Source organism: Rhinopithecus bieti, unplaced genomic scaffold (genome assembly GCF_001698545.2).
Source record: "Rhinopithecus bieti isolate Rb0 unplaced genomic scaffold, ASM169854v2 scaffold_15813, whole genome shotgun sequence".
Taxonomy (NCBI): domain Eukaryota; kingdom Metazoa; phylum Chordata; class Mammalia; order Primates; family Cercopithecidae; genus Rhinopithecus; species Rhinopithecus bieti.
Genome location: NW_016809040.1, coordinates 2,543,018 through 2,561,359, shown reverse-complemented (window position 1 = coordinate 2,561,359; position 18,342 = coordinate 2,543,018). Strand labels below are relative to the sequence as shown.

General features: G+C 49.0%; 1 protein-coding gene across 1 annotated transcript in view; it reads right to left on the bottom strand.

Annotated features, from left to right (window-relative positions):
* Positions 1 to 18,342, bottom strand: part of PLXNA2 (plexin A2) — a 222,847-nt gene that overhangs the window by 25,097 nt on the left and 179,408 nt on the right. The window contains exons 13-17 of the mRNA XM_017888311.1: positions 13,592 to 13,743; positions 7,346 to 7,463; positions 5,245 to 5,381; positions 3,852 to 4,019; positions 3,605 to 3,698 (exon numbers count right to left, since the gene is read on the bottom strand). Coding sequence (XP_017743800.1) covers positions 3,605 to 3,698; positions 3,852 to 4,019; positions 5,245 to 5,381; positions 7,346 to 7,463; positions 13,592 to 13,743 — 669 coding nt within the window. The remainder of the gene's footprint in view (positions 1 to 3,604; positions 3,699 to 3,851; positions 4,020 to 5,244; positions 5,382 to 7,345; positions 7,464 to 13,591; positions 13,744 to 18,342) is intronic.

Below are 18,342 nucleotides of genomic sequence, written 5' to 3'. Positions count from 1 at the left end.
AACTAAAATCGTGGCTGGGCTGGTCCAGTCCCTCCTTAGCATGAGCTGTGCCATTCTCTCCTGTGGAGGTCTGGTTCTGGGGCTGCCCAAGACAGCAGTCAGACTGCAGAAACCACTAAAGGGCCCACGTGGGGCTTGGGAACAAAAACCCAGACTCCTACTCCCTCTCTGCCTGGCTCCCACACGGCACAGCTCGGTTTCAGCTTTGGGAGCAGCGGCGTCCCAGCAACAGCCAGGGCATCTCTGAGAACTCAGACTGCTTAAGCACACGCTGTCCTGGCAGGTCCACACATGTTGTGCGTCTGGCCAACATACACACACACAAGCTTCATGTTCAGAAACCAAGACTGTGTGTGAAATTGCAAAAAAAGCTGACACTGCATAGAGATTATGTCAGAGCTTCAAGTCCAAGTCTTAACCCTTCCTTTCCAGAGGGAATTTAAGAGTTTAAACAAAACGGTTCACTGTGGCCTTTATGCTGTAGTGGGAGTGAGGACACATTCCTGCCCTTTCTCTGGTGCAATTCTGCAGCCCCTTATGAACCTAATGCCCCTTTCATGTTCCAGCAGGGTGCAATGAGGCATGGGGAGGTTGAGGGGTTTGGTGAAATGGGTACAGCTGAGCCAGGGGGGTCCCAATTCCTGGGTTCTGCAAGAAGACACCGAGCCTTGGTAAGCCTCACTACCAACATCTTCCTCTCTGCTGGTCCTAGTCTAGCTTCCCTAGACCAGGCTCCTCAATGAATAAGCAAATCACTCCCAAGCAAGAGGCCTCTGTACACTTCCTGCCCCATGCTGCATCGGCACTTTGTTTGCCAAACATTCCTCTGGGTTTGGCGGCTTCACTCTGGCCCTCCTAGCTATCCACTGGGGCAGCTTCAAAACCCAAAGGCGAGGGGTAGGCCCAGGTGTGCTGAGGATGAGATGGGACCCAACCAGGCAGGGCTTCAAGGGCAAAGTGCCTCCCTCTCTCCTACCATTCCCGAAAGCGGAAGCACAGGGCAGGGGTTCTGAGTCTCCCATTCTGGAGCCGGTTGACGGAAAGCTACATTCCTGCATTCTTTCCTCCAGGTCTGCCAGCCTGTAGATACCAGGCAGGTCACCACTGAAGCTGAGAGCCCCCAGCTCCCCAGAGGGCAGAACTGCTTCTTAAGTCCTTGGAACATTGAGATCATGGTGCATGGGGCTGGAGGAAGCGCTAGAACATTCCAGCCCAGGGCTGTAAATGAGTCCTGGTGAGGGGGCAGGGGGATTGGGACCTGAGCCTTCGGCCACAGGTGTCAGGTGTGGGGAAGGAGAGGGGCTTCCCAGCCCAGGCTTCTCTTCGATGGCTTCCTGAGGACTAAGGCTGAAGCCTTTGGAGGTCACGTACTCACCTCCAAAATTATCTCTAGACTGTATTAATTATGTCTTTTATTTTCTGTATGCCGATGCTTTGACATCTGGGGCCTTGCTGACTGGGGAGGGAATGTCCCTCCCAGGGCAAAATCCTAGAGATAGCAAATAACTTGCCTGTGAGCCTGCCTTTCATATACAGAAACCAATCCAGACCCCACAGCTCAACTGCCCCTTTCCATTCTATCCTCATCCCCTAATCATTCCAGGACCAGGCGCCAAACATCTAGGGACAGCCCTGGGCCCGAGCCTGCTAAAATGACTCAAACTAGCTGATCCTAAACTTGCTTACCCTGCTGTGCCTGTTCCTTCCTGCAGAAACCACATAAAGACTCTTGCCATGGTTTCTCCTTCCACCTCCAGGCAGACCAACCCCGGTGCTTCCCCCTGTGACCCCTGGGGCATGGGTTGCCCTCTTCTCTTGGGATCTGATCTATGAGTAGAACAAATTATATTCTGGTCTTGCCATACCTGAATAATAACAAAACCTATATTTTAAAACGTGTATCTAATTTGTTTGCTTTTTTTTTTTCTTATCCTTCCTGGGTATGAGTTTACCATTCTTGTTCCCATACCTCACCCTAGACCCTGGAGTTACCTGTGAGCTTCTGGGGACCCTAAGCTTCAGTCTGGAAATGGAATGGGCGCCTAGGCTCTTTTGCCCATGGATCAAGTTTTACACCTGGTACAAGGAGGCCTGCGCTCACTTAGCCCAAAAAGGAGTGACCGTGGTGGATACCGAAGGTGTGGTACGAGTGCCCCTACATCTCCGGAAGGATGGTAATGTCAAGCCCACCAGCATTTCATGTGACCTAGTTACGACAAGTCTGGATGTTTGGAATCCACCTTGGCTCTTCCACCAGTCACCTTTATGATTGGGGGCAAGTCATTTAACATTTCTGACCTTAGTTTCCTCTGCTACACAATGAAGGGGTTGCATCAGATGATCCCCGAGACCTTTCCATATCTAACCTTCTAGCACTCTGTCATTTTATGTATCTCCATGTTTCTTATGGAAGCCTCAAGTACCCTGGAAATGTGTCAGGGGTAAGACGGGAGACACAACACCATCTTCTCCATCTCCATCTTAGCCTAGTCAAGCCCCTGAAGGTCAAAGCAGTAATATTAGTAATTTCTATAAAAAATAATGGCCATAGTAGCATCTGCTATAATAAAATTATGAACACAATCATGTTTCAAAAAGTATTGTCTGAAAGAGTGAGATGGAGCCTAGAAAAATGATTAAAAAATTTATAACGTACCAGACATTCTATCCCTGTGATAAAGACAACTTTTAAAATTACAAAATTACATGGCTCTGCATGGAAGACTAATATAAAATGTCCAAACTGATCATCTTAGCAAGCGGGGTGGAGTTATCTGATGCAGTGACTAGCATTTATCAACTGCCAACCTCATGCTGGCCACGGGCTGGCAGGTTATGAAGCTGGGGCAGGTTTGCTTGTCACCATTCATAGCTGAGGGGTGGAGGATCGGGAGGTTAAATGACTTGACCATGCTTGTACAGCTAATAGATGGCAGAGCCCTGCTTCCCCTCCAGACTTGTCTGAATCTGGAGCCAGAATTTCTCCAACCACTCCCAACATGGGTTTTCATCGGACCTCAAAGTCAACCTGTCATAAAACAGGAGTCCTTTTGTGCTGTATCATAAACTCACAAGCCAGTACCTTGATACACTCACTATATCACCTTCTGACAAGAAATTGTACTGTCATTATACTATAAAAATCATTGTAGGGCTGAATATGGTGGCCCATGCCTATAATCCCAGCACTTTGGGAGGCCAAGGCAGGAGGATCACTTGAGCCCAGGAGTTTGAGACCAGGCTGGGCAAAAGAGACCTTGTCTCTAAAATAATAATAATAATAAACTAGTCAAGCAGGCACCTGTGGTCCCACCTACTCAGGAGGTTGAGGCGGGAGGATCTCTTGAGCCCAGGAGGTTGAGGCTGCAGTGAGCTGTGGTTGCACCACTGCACTCCAGCCTAGGTGACAGGGTGAGGCCATGTCTTAAAAAAAAAAATTGTGATGTTCAGGTATTTGGACCATGATTCCAGGCTCAGAATCTTAAGCCAGCTTTCCTCTTGGGTATTCAGGGGCTCCAGTGCCTAACCCAGAGCTCATCCCATTGCAAAACATCAACACAGAGCTGTGTTTACCAAAGGCTAGGGCGGACCAACAGTTACTCACATTGACAGATTCTTTGCCGTTGAATTTGACTCGGATCCTTGGCTCCTGAATGACATCCAGGTTGAAGCCTGTGATGGTCAGGGGCGTGTGGCCACTGGAAACAGGCAGAGGCTGGGTTAGGTAAAAAACCCCCTCAAATCTGGCATGGTAAACCTCCACCTTAGGGAATACTCTCATGAGCCAGACTTGGGCTGCAGGGATCATGCTGGGTGGCTTCCAGGTGCATCCCTCCCACCTTCTGCCTCACCTGGCAATGCTCCACTCTGGCTCGATGCGCTGGACCCGAGGGTCATCTATGTACTCAAACTGCAGGTTGTTATCCACACGGGCTCGGTCGACACTCACAGAAACAGGGACTGGGCCAAGGCCATTGGATGATGGAGGTGAGACACACACGATCTCACTCATTGACCTCCTGACAGGGAGACAGAAGGAGGGTTGAGAAGAAAGGCATGGGCAACAAGAGGTGCCCACCGGCTTGACAAGGGGCTTTCCTTGGTCTGGGGGTACGGCCACAGAAGTGTTCTCTCATCCTTTTATATTCTATACGATGGAACACATCCTGCTTCAGTGTAGATCAGTGCCCCAATGGATTAGGGAGGTAGCAAATTGGAGAAGGGGGTTAGAAAATGAGGGGCTGCCGGGCGCGGTGGCTCATGCCTGTAATCCCAGCACTTTCGGAGGCCGAGGCGGTCAGATCACCTGAGGTCAGGAGTTCGAGACCAGCCTCAACATGGAGAAACCCCATCTCTATTTAAAAATACAAAATTAGCCAGGCATGGTGGTGCATGCCTGTAATCCCAGCTACTCGGGAGGTTGAGGCAGGAGAATTGCTTGAATCTGGGAGGCGGAGGTTGCGGTGAGCTGAGATCACGCCATTGCACTCCAGTCTGGGCAACAAGAGCAAAACTCTGTCTCAAAAAAAAAAAAAAGAGAGAAAGAAAAAGAAAATGAGGGGCAGGGATAGGGTTTCATGGACTTTGGGGAACGCCTCTTTTCTGGAATTTTTTAGAATATAACTATTTAGCCAGTGCTTAGAATCTGGTCAGGCAGTCAACAAATATTCACTGAGCACCTACTGTATATAGGAGTGAATGCACAGTCCTTGCCCTTGTGGAATATGCAGTCTAAGAAGGAGATAATCAAGTAGATAATCCTGGGCAAACTGGGTTCTCATCCATGGATTCTTTCAGAATTCTCTATATCTTCAGGGCTAGGGGAGTGCTGGCAAATGGTAGGTGTTCAATTTTTTATGTACAGAGGATGCCCTGAACATAAGTCTGTGCTTTCTAAGAGCTGTGGCTATGCAATCTCTGTGTTTCTCAAGTCACCATAGTGAGGACTTAATGAATGCTTGATCCTAGCGGTGACTGGGGAGCTCCTAGGAGCCTCCTTCATCTGGTGTTCTCATGGACCTCACTTCTCATTATTTTTAGAAGTATCCAGCCCCTTTCATATATGGGATATAAACTGACAAGTGGCATGTATTTCTCACAGTGACTGGTATGGTATTTGGGTCTAGGTGTAGCAAATAATATGGAAGTGATGGGGCAGGCCTATGAATGAACATGCACAGTAACATGTGTACAGCATGTGTCCCAGATGTACAGTCTTCTGGTGGGCCTTCAAGTTCATCTCACCCATAGAACTCGCAGGTCTGGTTGCCCAGGTAGACTGCCACGCTGCTCCCAGCCCCAAGGTAATGCCCGGTGATGGTTACCATAGTGCCTCCTGACTCCGGACCTCGGATTGGGTTGAGTGACAGCACAGAAGGGTTCTTTGGAAAGAAGCAGAGAAATGACTACAGCTTAGGTTTTGTCCAAAAGGATGGACCATGGTTAGATCTAAAGATGGGAGAGACTGTTTTCATTCTGGGCATGGTGGTACTTGTCCTGTGCTTTTTAATCCTAAAAGCTCACTCTGCTTACTCCAGAGGTGAGAACCTTTCTAAGAATCATCTCTGGGCATGTCCGGGAAGGCAGAAGAGCCACGTGCTGAAATTAATTAACTCCCCAGAGTCTCATGCTCATAACAATGAAGGGAAAGCAGAGGTGACACTGACTAATCTATCAATTAGTTTACAAATTGAGAACAATTTGAAAATGCTTTTCTATCTAGAGCCTGTACTGATTTTTTGGGCACAAAATCGATGGGGCTGAATAAAGCGTCCCTGCCTGGGTTGGGCCACCGAGAGGCTAAAGTCCTCCATTAATGGCCCATGTACATGCCCTTCTGTCCTTCCCTAAGCATAAGAAGGGCACAGCAGGGCACCTGGTGCAGAGAGTTGTCAGTAAATGTTAGGATGGCTTTTCAGACCCTCATCAGGAGGATGGCGCATCACTGGCTGGGGCTTTCTACTAAGCTCACTAAGTAGTAACATTCAGCCTGAAGCTTAAAAGAAATGCCTAGCCTAAAATGCATCAGGCGGCTGACCTAATCAGAAAAGAATTGCTTCTGCCTGGAGAGCAGTGGAGTGGAGTGAATTGGAAAATACATTTAACTGAGCAACTATACAGGCATGAATTCCAGTTTGCACCAGCCATTCATCCGCTGTGCGTCCTGAGGCAAGTTTTCAGATCATTCTTTACTCCTCTGTCAAGTGAGGAGGGTGGGCTAGGTTATCTCTAAAGCCCCTCTCAGCTCTGACTTTCTCCGGATTGTCAGAGTGCTGACATTCTCCCCAGCTAGTTCTCCTGCCTTTGCTTCTAACACAAATGCCCACTGCCCCTGCCCCTGCCCCTGCCCTGAGTAAGAGATGGAGTAGGTTGGCTGCAGATAGGGCAAGGTACTCTCCAATCTGAGAGAGGAGCATGTAAGAAAAAGGTGGAGATGCCAAGATAAGAAGGCAGAGGCTAGAAAACCTGAAACAAGCAGTAAAATGCTTTACAGAGAATAGAATTTTGTGCTCTAAAGATTTTTTAAAACTCTCAGCAAGGCTGGTTTGACCCCATCTGCTAGTGTTAATGCCTTTTAATGAAGTACTCCATGTAGCAATGTAGGTAAGTGTCAGAAAAGAGACTTTGGGGCTGAAGAAGCCAGGTTATTGATTCAGTATGAATATAGCCCCGCTTGGCTCCAGGGCCCCGGAAGCAAGTTATTGATTCAGTATGAATAGAGCGCCATTACAGAAAAAAAGTCTTTGCAATTCGACTACCTGTTGCCTGCGCACAAAGAGATGTTTTCAAGTGTGAGTGTGTGAATGTGTGTGTGTAACTATAGTAGTATACAGAGTGACTCTGGTGGTCCTGTGCACAGATACACATCCCTGCCAGATTTCAGTGACTCTTCTAAACTCCCACTTAAAATATCCTTGGCAGAAAACAAAGCATGTGGATAAATATAGACTTATTTAATTAGGTCCCTCAGGCTATGCATCCTCATTAGGCTAGAATTAGACTAAGATATTACATTGGTGGAACAAGAGGCAGTCCCTCCCCACCCCCAGTCTAGGATCCACTTTCTAAGAAAGGCTGGATTTTGCCTTATTTAGAACGCTGACCTATGGCCCTCTGGGACTCCTAAGACTCCACAGCTTTGTTAATCACAGGCCCATCTCATCCTGGAAAGACAGGCTCTGAAAGTAGCAAGACCAGAAGCTGCCTTATCTGGAGGGTCCCTTTTCTCCTCCTTGGTCTGCAAGAAGCCTGTTGGTAGAGGGGATTGGGGGCTTCCTGGGAGGAGTCTGGAGCATGTGAGTGCCCTCCCTGGGCACTGGCACCCGGCCCTGGACCCAGTACTCACCACGAAGGTGTACTGCTGATGGGACTTGGTCATGAACTCTGGCTTACACTCGCCAATGCACAGGCGCACCGGCCCGGAGGTAGTTCCCACGAGGGCATGGCCCATCTCACAGACAATCCTGGGGAGAAGGCAAACCTTCTGGTGAGGGGCTGGGCAAGGGTTGGCATCCCTGCCCGCTTGCTCTCCCAGTCATGGCAAATGAGTCATCACAGTCTTGCAGTAATGCCAGACCAAGAGAGCTTGGTCATCCATCATGCTGTGTGACCTTGGGTACAGTGCTTTCCCTCTCTGGGTTTTGGTCTCATCTGTACAGTGTGAAGGTTGAACTGGATCATCTCTAAAGCCCTATGTGCCTCTGATATTCTCTGCTGCCTAATTCTGTGGTTCTCCATGTCTAGCGCAGTGGCTAGCATTGGGTAGGGGCCTAGAATTTGTGGAATAAAGGGAATGTCCAACAGAGTGATCTAAGGGCAGCAATCTAGCTGACACTCTCTCCTGTGTAACAAGCCGACATTGCTACACTCCCTAAAGGAGTGAGGGCGTGTTTGCCAAGCCAATTCAATTGTGGTTTGCTTCCTGTAGTGAGTTTTTAAAAGGGGAGAGATAATCTGGTGAGACAGTGAGAGCTCAAAGAAGGAGCTCCCTGCAGAACGGGAGGGGTGGAGTCCTGCGGCAGTAGGCAAAGGGGTGGGAGCTGGACGAGTTCATTAGGCCAGCAGGTGACACTGGCCTTTCACTTCATCAAGGGCTACGTACACCCGGTAGAAGAGGCAGTGACATGGCCCTGAGTGAAAGTCACGTCTCACACTAACGGGAGAGCTGGAGGGAAGAGGTGTGCAGCGCTGTCTCTTGAGCTGCCCAGATCAATACCCCTAGTGATGACTTCCCTGGCGCCTGAGAACAGTTACACAAGCACATTTAGATACTGGTTGCCTTAGCCACGGTAGCCTTCTAGAAAGGGTGGGCAGCTGAGGATGGGGAGAGATGAAGGAATCACGGACTTGGGGAAACTCTTGCCTGGAATGTTCGGGCCTCGGCTGGATGGGAGAGGGCCCTGACAGTTTAGCAAAAAAGAGCTTGGGAACAGAGGGAAGGATTTTTCCTTTCCTCCCAACATCATTTCGGAGGTTCAGAGCAGTCTGGTGCTGCTAGTAGGTTTGCTTAGTGGGAAGTCAGAAAAACAGACCCCATCTCCGCTAATCCCCAGCATTATCCTGGCACGGTGGGGAAGATCCGTGTTTAACCGAGCGATGCTTATCTCAACAGCTTCTCTAGGAAGGAAGGTAACTAAACAGAGATTTCATTTTGATGTAATAAAACTTGCATTAAACAAATATGCTGCATGCTCACACACACGGCACGCCACTGATCTCCATCTCCTTCATAACAGTTAATCCCAAACAACTACTTTCACTCCTGGCGAATATTTACTTAACATGCAATAACTGTCTTATTATGTTTAGCATATTAGATTCAACAAGAAAGTACTGAATGCATATGTAAGAATAGTCTCTTTTCCCTTTCTCTATGAATCAATCAATTAATTATGAACCCGAGTAAACATGATAGTGATGATCAATTAATATTTTACACATAACTGTCTCCTGAAACCCCATTAGGGGAGCATTTGAGAAGCTCAATTTAAGGTACCGTGTGGTTATCTTCATGCTGCTACCTGCGTGTGGTTAACGACTCTCCCATCCTGTTTCCTGGGCCCTGACAACCTGCTGCTGTTTCAGGTCCCTGACATCCTGCAAGTGATGCCCAGCATGCTCAAGGAGCTCCAGGGGAGGATCAACTGGATATTGTGGGCAGTGTCGGGGGAGAGGAGGGAAGAGAGCAGGAGGGAGCAGGTACGTTTCTCTCCCTCTCTTCTAATTAGGGTTTTCTTGTTACTCAGTCATCACCCTCAGACACTCTGTTGGAGTGATCTTAGAGAAGAAAAGGAGGAAGAAATCATCACAGGCTTGAAGTTAAGGAAAAAAGAAATAAGAGAACATGTGAAGGTCATGGGCAGCATGGAAATGTTCTTCCCTGGGTCCTGGGTCTGTGTAGGAAAGGAGAAGGCCTGGAACAGTCCTGGTCAGCTGCCCCTGTGTGGAGCTAATGACGGGCCCTTGGCACACTGTCTCTTCTAGGACATTTTCCTGCTTGGGGCTCATGTTTCAAAAGAAAAGCAGTATATTCAAGTGCCTAGGAGAAGAGTGATGACTGAGAGGTGGATGCCACCCAAGTGTCCAAGGAGGGGCACCTGTAGTTGGAAAGGCAGGATGCAGGGGTCCAGGGGCTGTGCTGGGGAGGAATCAGAGCTGGCCATGGCTCGCTTTTCTCGGGCATCAGCTGAGCCCCCTTCTCAGCTGTGGAATGAGTGTGGAATGAGTGGGCAGAGGGCTGTGGTCAGCAGTGGGTTGTAGAAAAGGGTCTGGGCAGGAAGATCTAAGAACTGGAGAGTCCTAAGAAAATCAGGCTGCATTGCAGACAAACTCTAATCACCTCAACTCTTCTTCCCTTTCATTACTGGGACCCAGTGCCTGCAGGCAAGGGTGGAAAGGGCTTGAAAGTATTTGTTGCAGGCACTTGTTATTTGAGTTCAGGAAGATAAGGAGTTAAAGGAAGAAGCTAGGGCAGCTGCAGGGAGTGGAAAGGGTTATATTGTAAAAGGAGCATTATGCCATAGTAGATTCTAGACCTTAATAATAAGAACTACAGTTTACTGATTCTGCCAGGCAGTCTACAAGACAGGATCTCATGCCATCCTCAGGCTCTGCTACAGAGCGGATCTTATCTCCATTGTACAGGCAATGAAACTAAGGCTCAGAGATGCTAAGTGACTTATCTATGGCCATAATTCTGGTAAGTGGCAGAGCCCTGATTCAAATCTGGGTCAGCTCGACTCCAGAGCTCACGCTTCTGACCACTCCCCTCTACTGCCAATAGATTTAGTGGGATGCTCTGTACATCTTTCAAGGAAGGGACAGTATGGATATGGTAGCAATGGTAGAGGTGAGGTTGTTGGCAGGGGGTGGTAAGAAAGGCTGAGCTGGGTTCCTCAGGTTCTGAGAGCTAACCACTTGTCCCCTCTACCTTCTTGGTTGTAGACAACCATAGGCAGTGGTGTGCCCACCACCACCTCCTCCAAGTCTTGCAAGTCAGCAAGATTGGCTGATTTCTTGTGGTTTGATTTCTTGTGGCCTCTTGCCTTCCCTGTCTCCTCCCTGTGTCCCTGGTGGCTCTGGGGTCCCTATGTATTGTTAGGTGACAATAGCTGGAGATGCCTAGATTCTCTCCTTATCAAATGGGAAGTTGGACCAAACAGCTGTCCAGCTTTGACATCTGAAGACCTGACTCCTCCTGGTGCCAGGGGTCTTCCGGAGGCACCTCAGTGCCACAGGTAATCTTTACAATGGGAGCTGCAGATTCCATGGGCACACCATTTACTGGTTTCGACATCCAAAGGACCACCAAAGCCAATGTAGAAATCATCTATTCCTAAATATCTATTTTCCAGATGAGATGCTTGAGGAGCAGGGAGCAAAGTAACTTGCCCAAAGTCACCTGGTTCATCCACAGATGAGCTAAGGCTTGAGCACCAGTCTCCTGAAAGGCAACCCAGTACCCTTGCCCACACTACACCACCTACCATAGACTTGCAGAGATGGTGCCTTGCTCCCTGGGGCAGCAGCACACACACATCTCACATCCACCCCGCAGTGGCTGAGTTCTCAGGTACAGCAGATGAGAGGGAAGCAGCCTGAGGATCTGAGGGGAATCTGCCCCATGTGGAGCCCCTGTCCCAGGAGGGGCTGAGCTGCAGCCTCAACCTGCATCCCATGGTCCAGGAATCTTCCTGTGACTGAATCATCCAGCCCTCCACAGACCTGTGGGGTGCTGATTGCAGGACTAAGCGGGGCCCTTTAACCAACATTAACCTAATTGCTGAGTGATAGATGGCACGGCACAAGCATATGGTGAATCATTACCGTGCTGGCGAATCCTGCCCGCGCCCGGGACTCTGCACCAGGCCCTTTTAGCCAAATTCATCTCTCACAGACATCTGTAATGATTGTGCCTGCTGCTTACTGCCCAGGATGGAGGCTTTAATGATGTTAACAAACTCTGAAACCTCGGGAGTGGTAATGAGCCTGGCACGGCTGGAAACCAGGGCTGCATCCAGCGAGGCATGGGGTGTGTTCTCTGCCTTCTGCCTACCCCATACCTGAGGTAGTGGTTTTCTGGAGCGACCACCAGCCTCTGCAGGAATGCATGGGGACCATTCCCCTCCCCACGCTCCTTTCATAGCCTCACTTGCAGCTTCTCTTGACACTTTCTTCTCCATGACCCTGGGTGCGGGGTGAGTACAGTACATTTCATTTCATAAATAGAACTGAAATTCCTTACATTTGGGCAGCACATTAGGCTAATGAAGGTCACAGAGATTGAACAGCTTGCTAAGGTCTTAGGGCTGGTCAGTAGAGGAGGCAGGTCTAAAACACGGCTTCATTCCAAACCTCATATGATTCTGAAGGCCAGTTTCCCAGGAATTTGCACTTCTCAGCTAAAAGCCTTACCTCCCACCCTCACCCCATACCCTAGCCCTTTCCTTTGGATTCCTGTGGCATCTCACCAAGTCGGATACAGGTCGGTATCCAGGGGCCCAAGGGAGGTCCTTGAGGTTGAGGTGGATTTGGGGTCATGTAACTGAGCACCTTGCAGAGTGCGGGGCTCTGTAAAGATGGTCTGCCAGGAGGCCTTCTGTGGGTGCCCTGGCTCCTGCCACAACAGCTTTCACCTCTTTTTTGGCTCAGAAGCACTATTTGTTTCCTTTCCCTTTTTCCATCTTCCTCATCTCTTTCCTATAGGCCCAGCCAGCCTTTCCTCCAGGACTCATTCCTTGCAGGAATAAGGCTGTCATTGAAGGATCAGACCTGAAGGAGCTGAGAGATCAGGCCAGCTCTTTCTTCTCCCCTGCTGTGGCTGGCAGGCATCACACAGCCCTCAGAGTCTGGGAATTCACCCCTTTGGACTCTGACACTTCTCTGGACCTTGTGAGAATCATGGCCTCTGAGCCTCAGAGCTACACACTGATTCGTGGAATTTCGGACTGCTCCTGTCCAGGAGTTGTGCGCCATCACTGTTGTGGAAGGGAAGTAGCCCTGCATTAGGGGTCAGGAGACTCAAAGTCTAATTCTGCCTCAGTCACTTATGCCCTGAATGAACTGGGGAAAGTCATTTCACTTCTCATGAGTCCTTTGCTCTCTGCTGCTTTACGGAATGACGATAACAATATTTACGTCTCAGAGTCCTTACCAATTAAAAATGAGATAGTGGATGAGAAACTGCTCTGTTAACTGCAAAGTGCTGATGGAAGATAAAGCGATGTCATTTTTATGGTTGCCACTAAAGTCAGGCTCTGGTCGGGGGAGTGGGGGATCAGAGGAAACAACCTGACCTGGCAGAGGGTTGAGAGTAAGGGAAGGAAGTCCCTGCCCCAAAGTCATGCTCTTGCTCATGCTCCCAGTACCCCCTGCAGAGCTGTGTTCACAGTGGAATCAGAATGGCTTGACCCAACTGTCCTGATAAATCATGCAGAATGATTTGGCTGCTTCCCTTCTTTCTCCTTTGGAGGGGTAGCCTCCCCTTTTCCATCCTCCCGCCCCCAGCTCCGTGCCCACCTCCTGCCCACCAACTCCACAGCAGGCTGCCACTGCCAAACGAACACCCCAAATTGGAACATATGTCACTCCTGGAGCCCCGTTCGCCTGTCCGCCACTACATGCCTATTTTCTAATTTCTAGCTGACATTTCCCTTAGTGAAATAAATGAATTTGCTCCGGCGGAGGCCCTGCTTGGATTAAGCTGCTGTCAGAGCCCCATGCACCAAACAAATTGTTGCCCGCAGCCCACCGTGCGGGATGCATTCCAATGGGGGCTGGCAGGGGAAGGGCTGGGGAGACCTAGGAGGAAACGCTCAGTCACACCGGTGGGCAGGCAAAGACTCAATGAGAGACGGTCAGGGCCGGAGCCCCAATGCCAGAAGAGCCAGGGAACAGGGAATCAAACAGAATGAGACCGCCTGAGGGTGGAGGTGAGGGAGGAGGGGGCTCTGGGGAGGCTTCTGGGGCAGGTCCATGGGAGGAGAAAGTAATGGGAGATGAATCATGGAAAAGGCCCAGGGAAGGGAAAGAGGAGTCTCCGGTCTCCACTCTGAAGCTCCCATGGGAAAAGGGCCAGCCAGGGCAGACTCACTGCTCAGCGATGATGTATTCCCCTGGGAGGGGCGTGCAGGGCACCCCAGCCACCTGCACATGGTGGGCGATCTCGGAGAAGTCCAGACCCAGGTTCACGCCATGGATGGTCACTCGCGTCCCTCCTTCCGGTGGTCCAGACACCGTCAAAATCTGCAGTAGGAAAATGGGATTAAAATTTGGGTTGGCCACAGGAACAGAAACAGCAGCACCCTTCTCCCTCCCCCAGGGAGGTTTAAGAACCTATGGGCACCAGGAATTCTGGTGAGTGACTGTGTTTTGTCCACTTTTTAGGTTATCTCGGATCTTGACATCATGCTCTGTTTTACACTACTTCCTCGGTTCTTTAGGTCATTCATTCATTCATTTACTTATTAAAAATTAATCAGAAAGAATACTAGACTCAAGGCAGAAAACCATGGTTTGAGACGTATCTCTAACTCACTAGTTGCCTGATTACGATCAGTCACATAATGTCTCTGAACTTCAGTTTTCTTAGTTGTGAAGGAGGTATAATCATTTCTGCCAACCTCGAAGGGAGCTTGGAAGAACCAAATAGAAGGTGTGCTAGGGAGCACTTTGGAAACCAGAGGACTTTGTAATTGTGACAGTGTTATTATTGCCCCTGTTGTGTCCTAGAGCCTGTTGGGGGTACAATGATGAATATGGCAGGAAATTTGCCCTTATGAAACTTAGAGTCAGGGAGGATGAGATAAAGGCAGTTCATGAATACCACTGATTTGGGGTATACAGGGGTAAGACAGATACAGAAGGAAAACAGTGGGAGTGCAGGGAATAGAGTTTAGGTGTGGCTGCAGGGGAGATGATCAAAGACGGAAAGTGCATTTGACACTGTTCTGCAAAAAACATCCTATGACACACGCTAGGACCAAGAAGAAGTAACTTTAGGATGTTCCAAATCTTTGCTGGCTTCCTGTTAGCAAGGATTGCTTATTTATTCATTCCTTAATTCAGCCCCCAAACACTGGAAACAGAATAGCAGAATCCGGGTCTCTCAAGATATAATACAGTTCTATCCGGGAACAGACCAGGCTCTTGGAAAAATGCAGCTCTTTGGGATCCAACAGTCCCCAGTGAGCAAGTTCACACTTTGGCCAATAGTTATGTGAAGCAGGAAAAATAATTAGAAGTGAACTCAATCCTAAATAGCAGAGGAACATAGAATTTCATAACTGGAAGGGATCTCAGAGCACCTTATTCTAAGATCCTTACTTTTCACAGCAAGATGCATGAGACCCAGAGAAGTCAGGGATATATCCAAAGTTTTGAACAACTTGTATACACAGTTGTAAAAAGGTCAAGTGTTCTTTTTACTACATCCTAGGGAGGGCAGGATGAAAGGAGGAAGGAGCAAAAAAAAAGGGGACTTGATGAAGATCGAGGGTCCACTAGAATCTCTCAGAAGAGGATACCTGGGCAGAGCCACAGCCTAACTGTTTTTGGACAGTTCTGGACAGTCTCCCTCATGACCCTGTATGTGCTGGTGGAATGTCCGATGGGGTGGCAGGGTCAGTGTACCCAGGGGTGGAGATGATGGATGAGTACAGGTGAACATGCTGTCGAGAGATCTGGAGACCCTTCTTATCTCATTGCTTCTTGGCAGATACACTGCTCCCTTCCTGTGATGTGGGCACCATGAATTGTGCCGCCAATTCAGCCACCAACCACCAAGTGATAGTGAGAGAGAAAAGATGCCTCCTTCCCTCACTGCCTGGCTGATATGCTGTTCAGACTCCCAGTCTCTTGGTAAGTTGGCTGCAGAGCCGGGACTTGAACTCAGACCTCCTGCCTGTCTATCCTCCGTAGGACAAAGATGGTTCTGCCTCTTTCCCTCTGTCCCATCCAGGCCCTGAACACTCTTATCTGGAGGCTCATTTTACCCAAGTCACCTTGTCTATGGATCTGACTCTCTTGTCTGAAAATAAAATATCTCCCTTATGAATAAAAATAAACAACACACATGAAATGAATCAAGGGAGATATAGTCAAGGGGACTCAGAGGTGTCTCTGTATGCTGGGGGTGAGGGTGGGAGAAGGAAGGACAACTTGGAGAGGAAGGAACTGGCATGAGGAACTGACAGCCACTATAGCTCTTCTGTCCCTGCACTCTAAAAATATCCAACAATAATCCATCCTGGCTGTTCCAGTCTCCCCTGGCACGGTTTCCTTAGGGACCTGGGACTCCTAGGCTCTGGGAAATGCATACTCGTTAATGAGAAACGGAAAGGGCTGCTTCCTTACCTGCTGCAGGAGAGCATCCTTAGGAGACAATTTGCTTTTAGTTCCTGGTTCTCTTTTAATCCACTTGGAATGAGCTTCACCAGCCCCTCCATCCCCTTCCCTAGCCACCTGGATGGCATGAACCCACCTACCCAAAGGAACTGACAAAACAGTGTTGATTGGTTCTCTCTCCTTCCCCTACTTTTATTTCTTAAAAAACATTCTTTTGCTCGCTGCAGTTAGTTACAACCTTTCAGAAAAACTGTGAAATGAAATCTTTCTGGAAAGCCTAAAAATATTTCTGTCTTGCAGGTAGCATGTGGGGACTGCATTGTGGATCCTCAGCGGCATTGGCAGCTTCCATGGGGTAGCTTCCTCCTGCTGGTAAATCACTGTAGTGCTTCCCTTCCAACATTTGAGGATCAGTGGCAGACACATGGTTGTGGCCATTGGGGTGCTGTAGGGTCTATTTGTTAGCACAGAGCTGCTCAGAAGCATAATTCAGCTTATATTGTTTAGAGAAGAAGACTTTTGGGGGGGGGGGCAAATTACTAGCAAGTATTATAATCTTGGCATGAAGATACAAATGAGATAGGTAGTTCCAGCTAGCAGCTGGGGGAATCCAAGCCGGGAGAATCAGTATCCTTGTGGGTCATTAAACCAGATCCACGGGGCTTGGAAAGTGCCTGGGGAGTGTAGGGTCTTTATAGCGGTCTTCTTTCTGTGCTGTGTACCATGCTGCCAGCATCCGGGGTAGGTGGCAAGGGAGTTCAGGGGACAATGAAGCAACTATCATGCTCTGGGGCTTACAAGAGACACAGCTTATAGCTTCCTTGCTTAAAGCAAAACTGATACCTAAAAGCCTGAATTTCCAAAACATAAATGAAGTGGTGATTATCTGATTTGCAAGTGGATTCCCAAGGCCTCCATTACTGACGACTTCCAAATCTATATGGTTGGCGCAGGCCCCTCTCCTGAGCTCCACAGCCATATATCCAATTGCTACTGGGCATCTCCACTTCCCCATTATGTTCCTCAGGCGCCTCAAATTTCACCATGTCTAAAATGAACTCTTAATTTTCCTCCTCCTACCCCCAAGCCAATTACCCTTCCAGATCCTCTTTCAAGGTTAATGGTCTCACCATGCACCCAGCCAGGAATTCTGCAAGCACCTTCAACTGTTTCTTTCTCTCATCTACCACGAATAATAAAGAAAGTCGCCAGGCCCTATCGGTTCTCACTCCCAGGTGTCTTTTGAACCCATGTGTTCCAGAGTAGGTGTTCAGCAGGGCTCCATCAGTTCCTACCCACACTAACCCCAAGGGTTTGCATGTAAATCTACTTTCCAGTAGCTGCCAGGGTGACCTTCACGAACACGTACTTGACCAAGTTACTAGTCACTTGCTCTAAAATCCTTCCATGGCTCTGGCCATTGCCAAGGCAAAGTCCCTAATTCCTAAGGCTGGCCTGGTAGGTGTGGTCTTTCTGATTCTGATCCCTTTTGCCCCTTCTGCCACACTTTCTATTCAATAGCACATCATTCATGTCCTACCCTCTCAGTGGTTCCTTTCTACATCACGCTCTTTAAAAATCTCTGAGCCTTTGGACATGTTACCCATTCACCTCCAGCTTAAAAATCAGAGTGGCTCAAGGTGGAGGTCTGCATGCAGAGTGCAAAGGAACAGAGAGAGGCACCCTGTAGAAGGCAGCTTCTGTTGTCTGAAGCCTTCCAGGCAGCTGAGAATGAGTTTAAGGGCCATGCCATCTCTGTGGTGAGCCCGGGAAGCAAGGACCCTACATCCCGCCTTCTGCATTTCTTCTTAGGATCAAGTATTTGAAGATGGCCAGGGAGAGGAGGCTTGGTGACAAAGAATTTCTTCTCCAGAGAGGGAATGAGCAGGATCTTGCAGGACACCACCTTAGACCAGGAAGCCGCAGGGTCCCAATCCCCCCACCCGCACCAGCCCTGCCCAACACACACAGAGACCATGTCCCCAGGGCTCTCTCTTAAAAGCAGCTTTTGATTGCAGGGCACTCAGGTCTGCATTCCACAAAGTTGGCTCTCCTGGAAGCCACGTCTGGCCTTTCTACATGGATCTATACAGGGGCAATTTGGCTGAATCCCCAGCTACTGCTTGCAGGACTCTAAGCAAGTTCTTCCAGATCTGGATGGAGCTGAGAGGCCGCAGGGGAGGGGAGAGCTCATCTCCCACAGAGGTGAGGATGAGAGGCTGTGGTGGAGTCATATGGAGTGCCCCAATGACAGAAGGGAAACCAAAGTACAGCCAGCATGTTAGGCGGATCCATGTCTTGGTCAGTTTCAGATAGCTCTATGCTGCTGGCTACACTCATGTAGGGGAGAAAGACCATCTGATGCTGGGAGAGTGTCTGCAGAAGGAAGAGAGTAACCTCTGGAATCAGACAGGCCTGAATTTAAATACCAGCTCTGACACTTACGAGTTATGTGACCTTGAATCTCAATATCCTCATTCAAAAACAGATAATAATGCT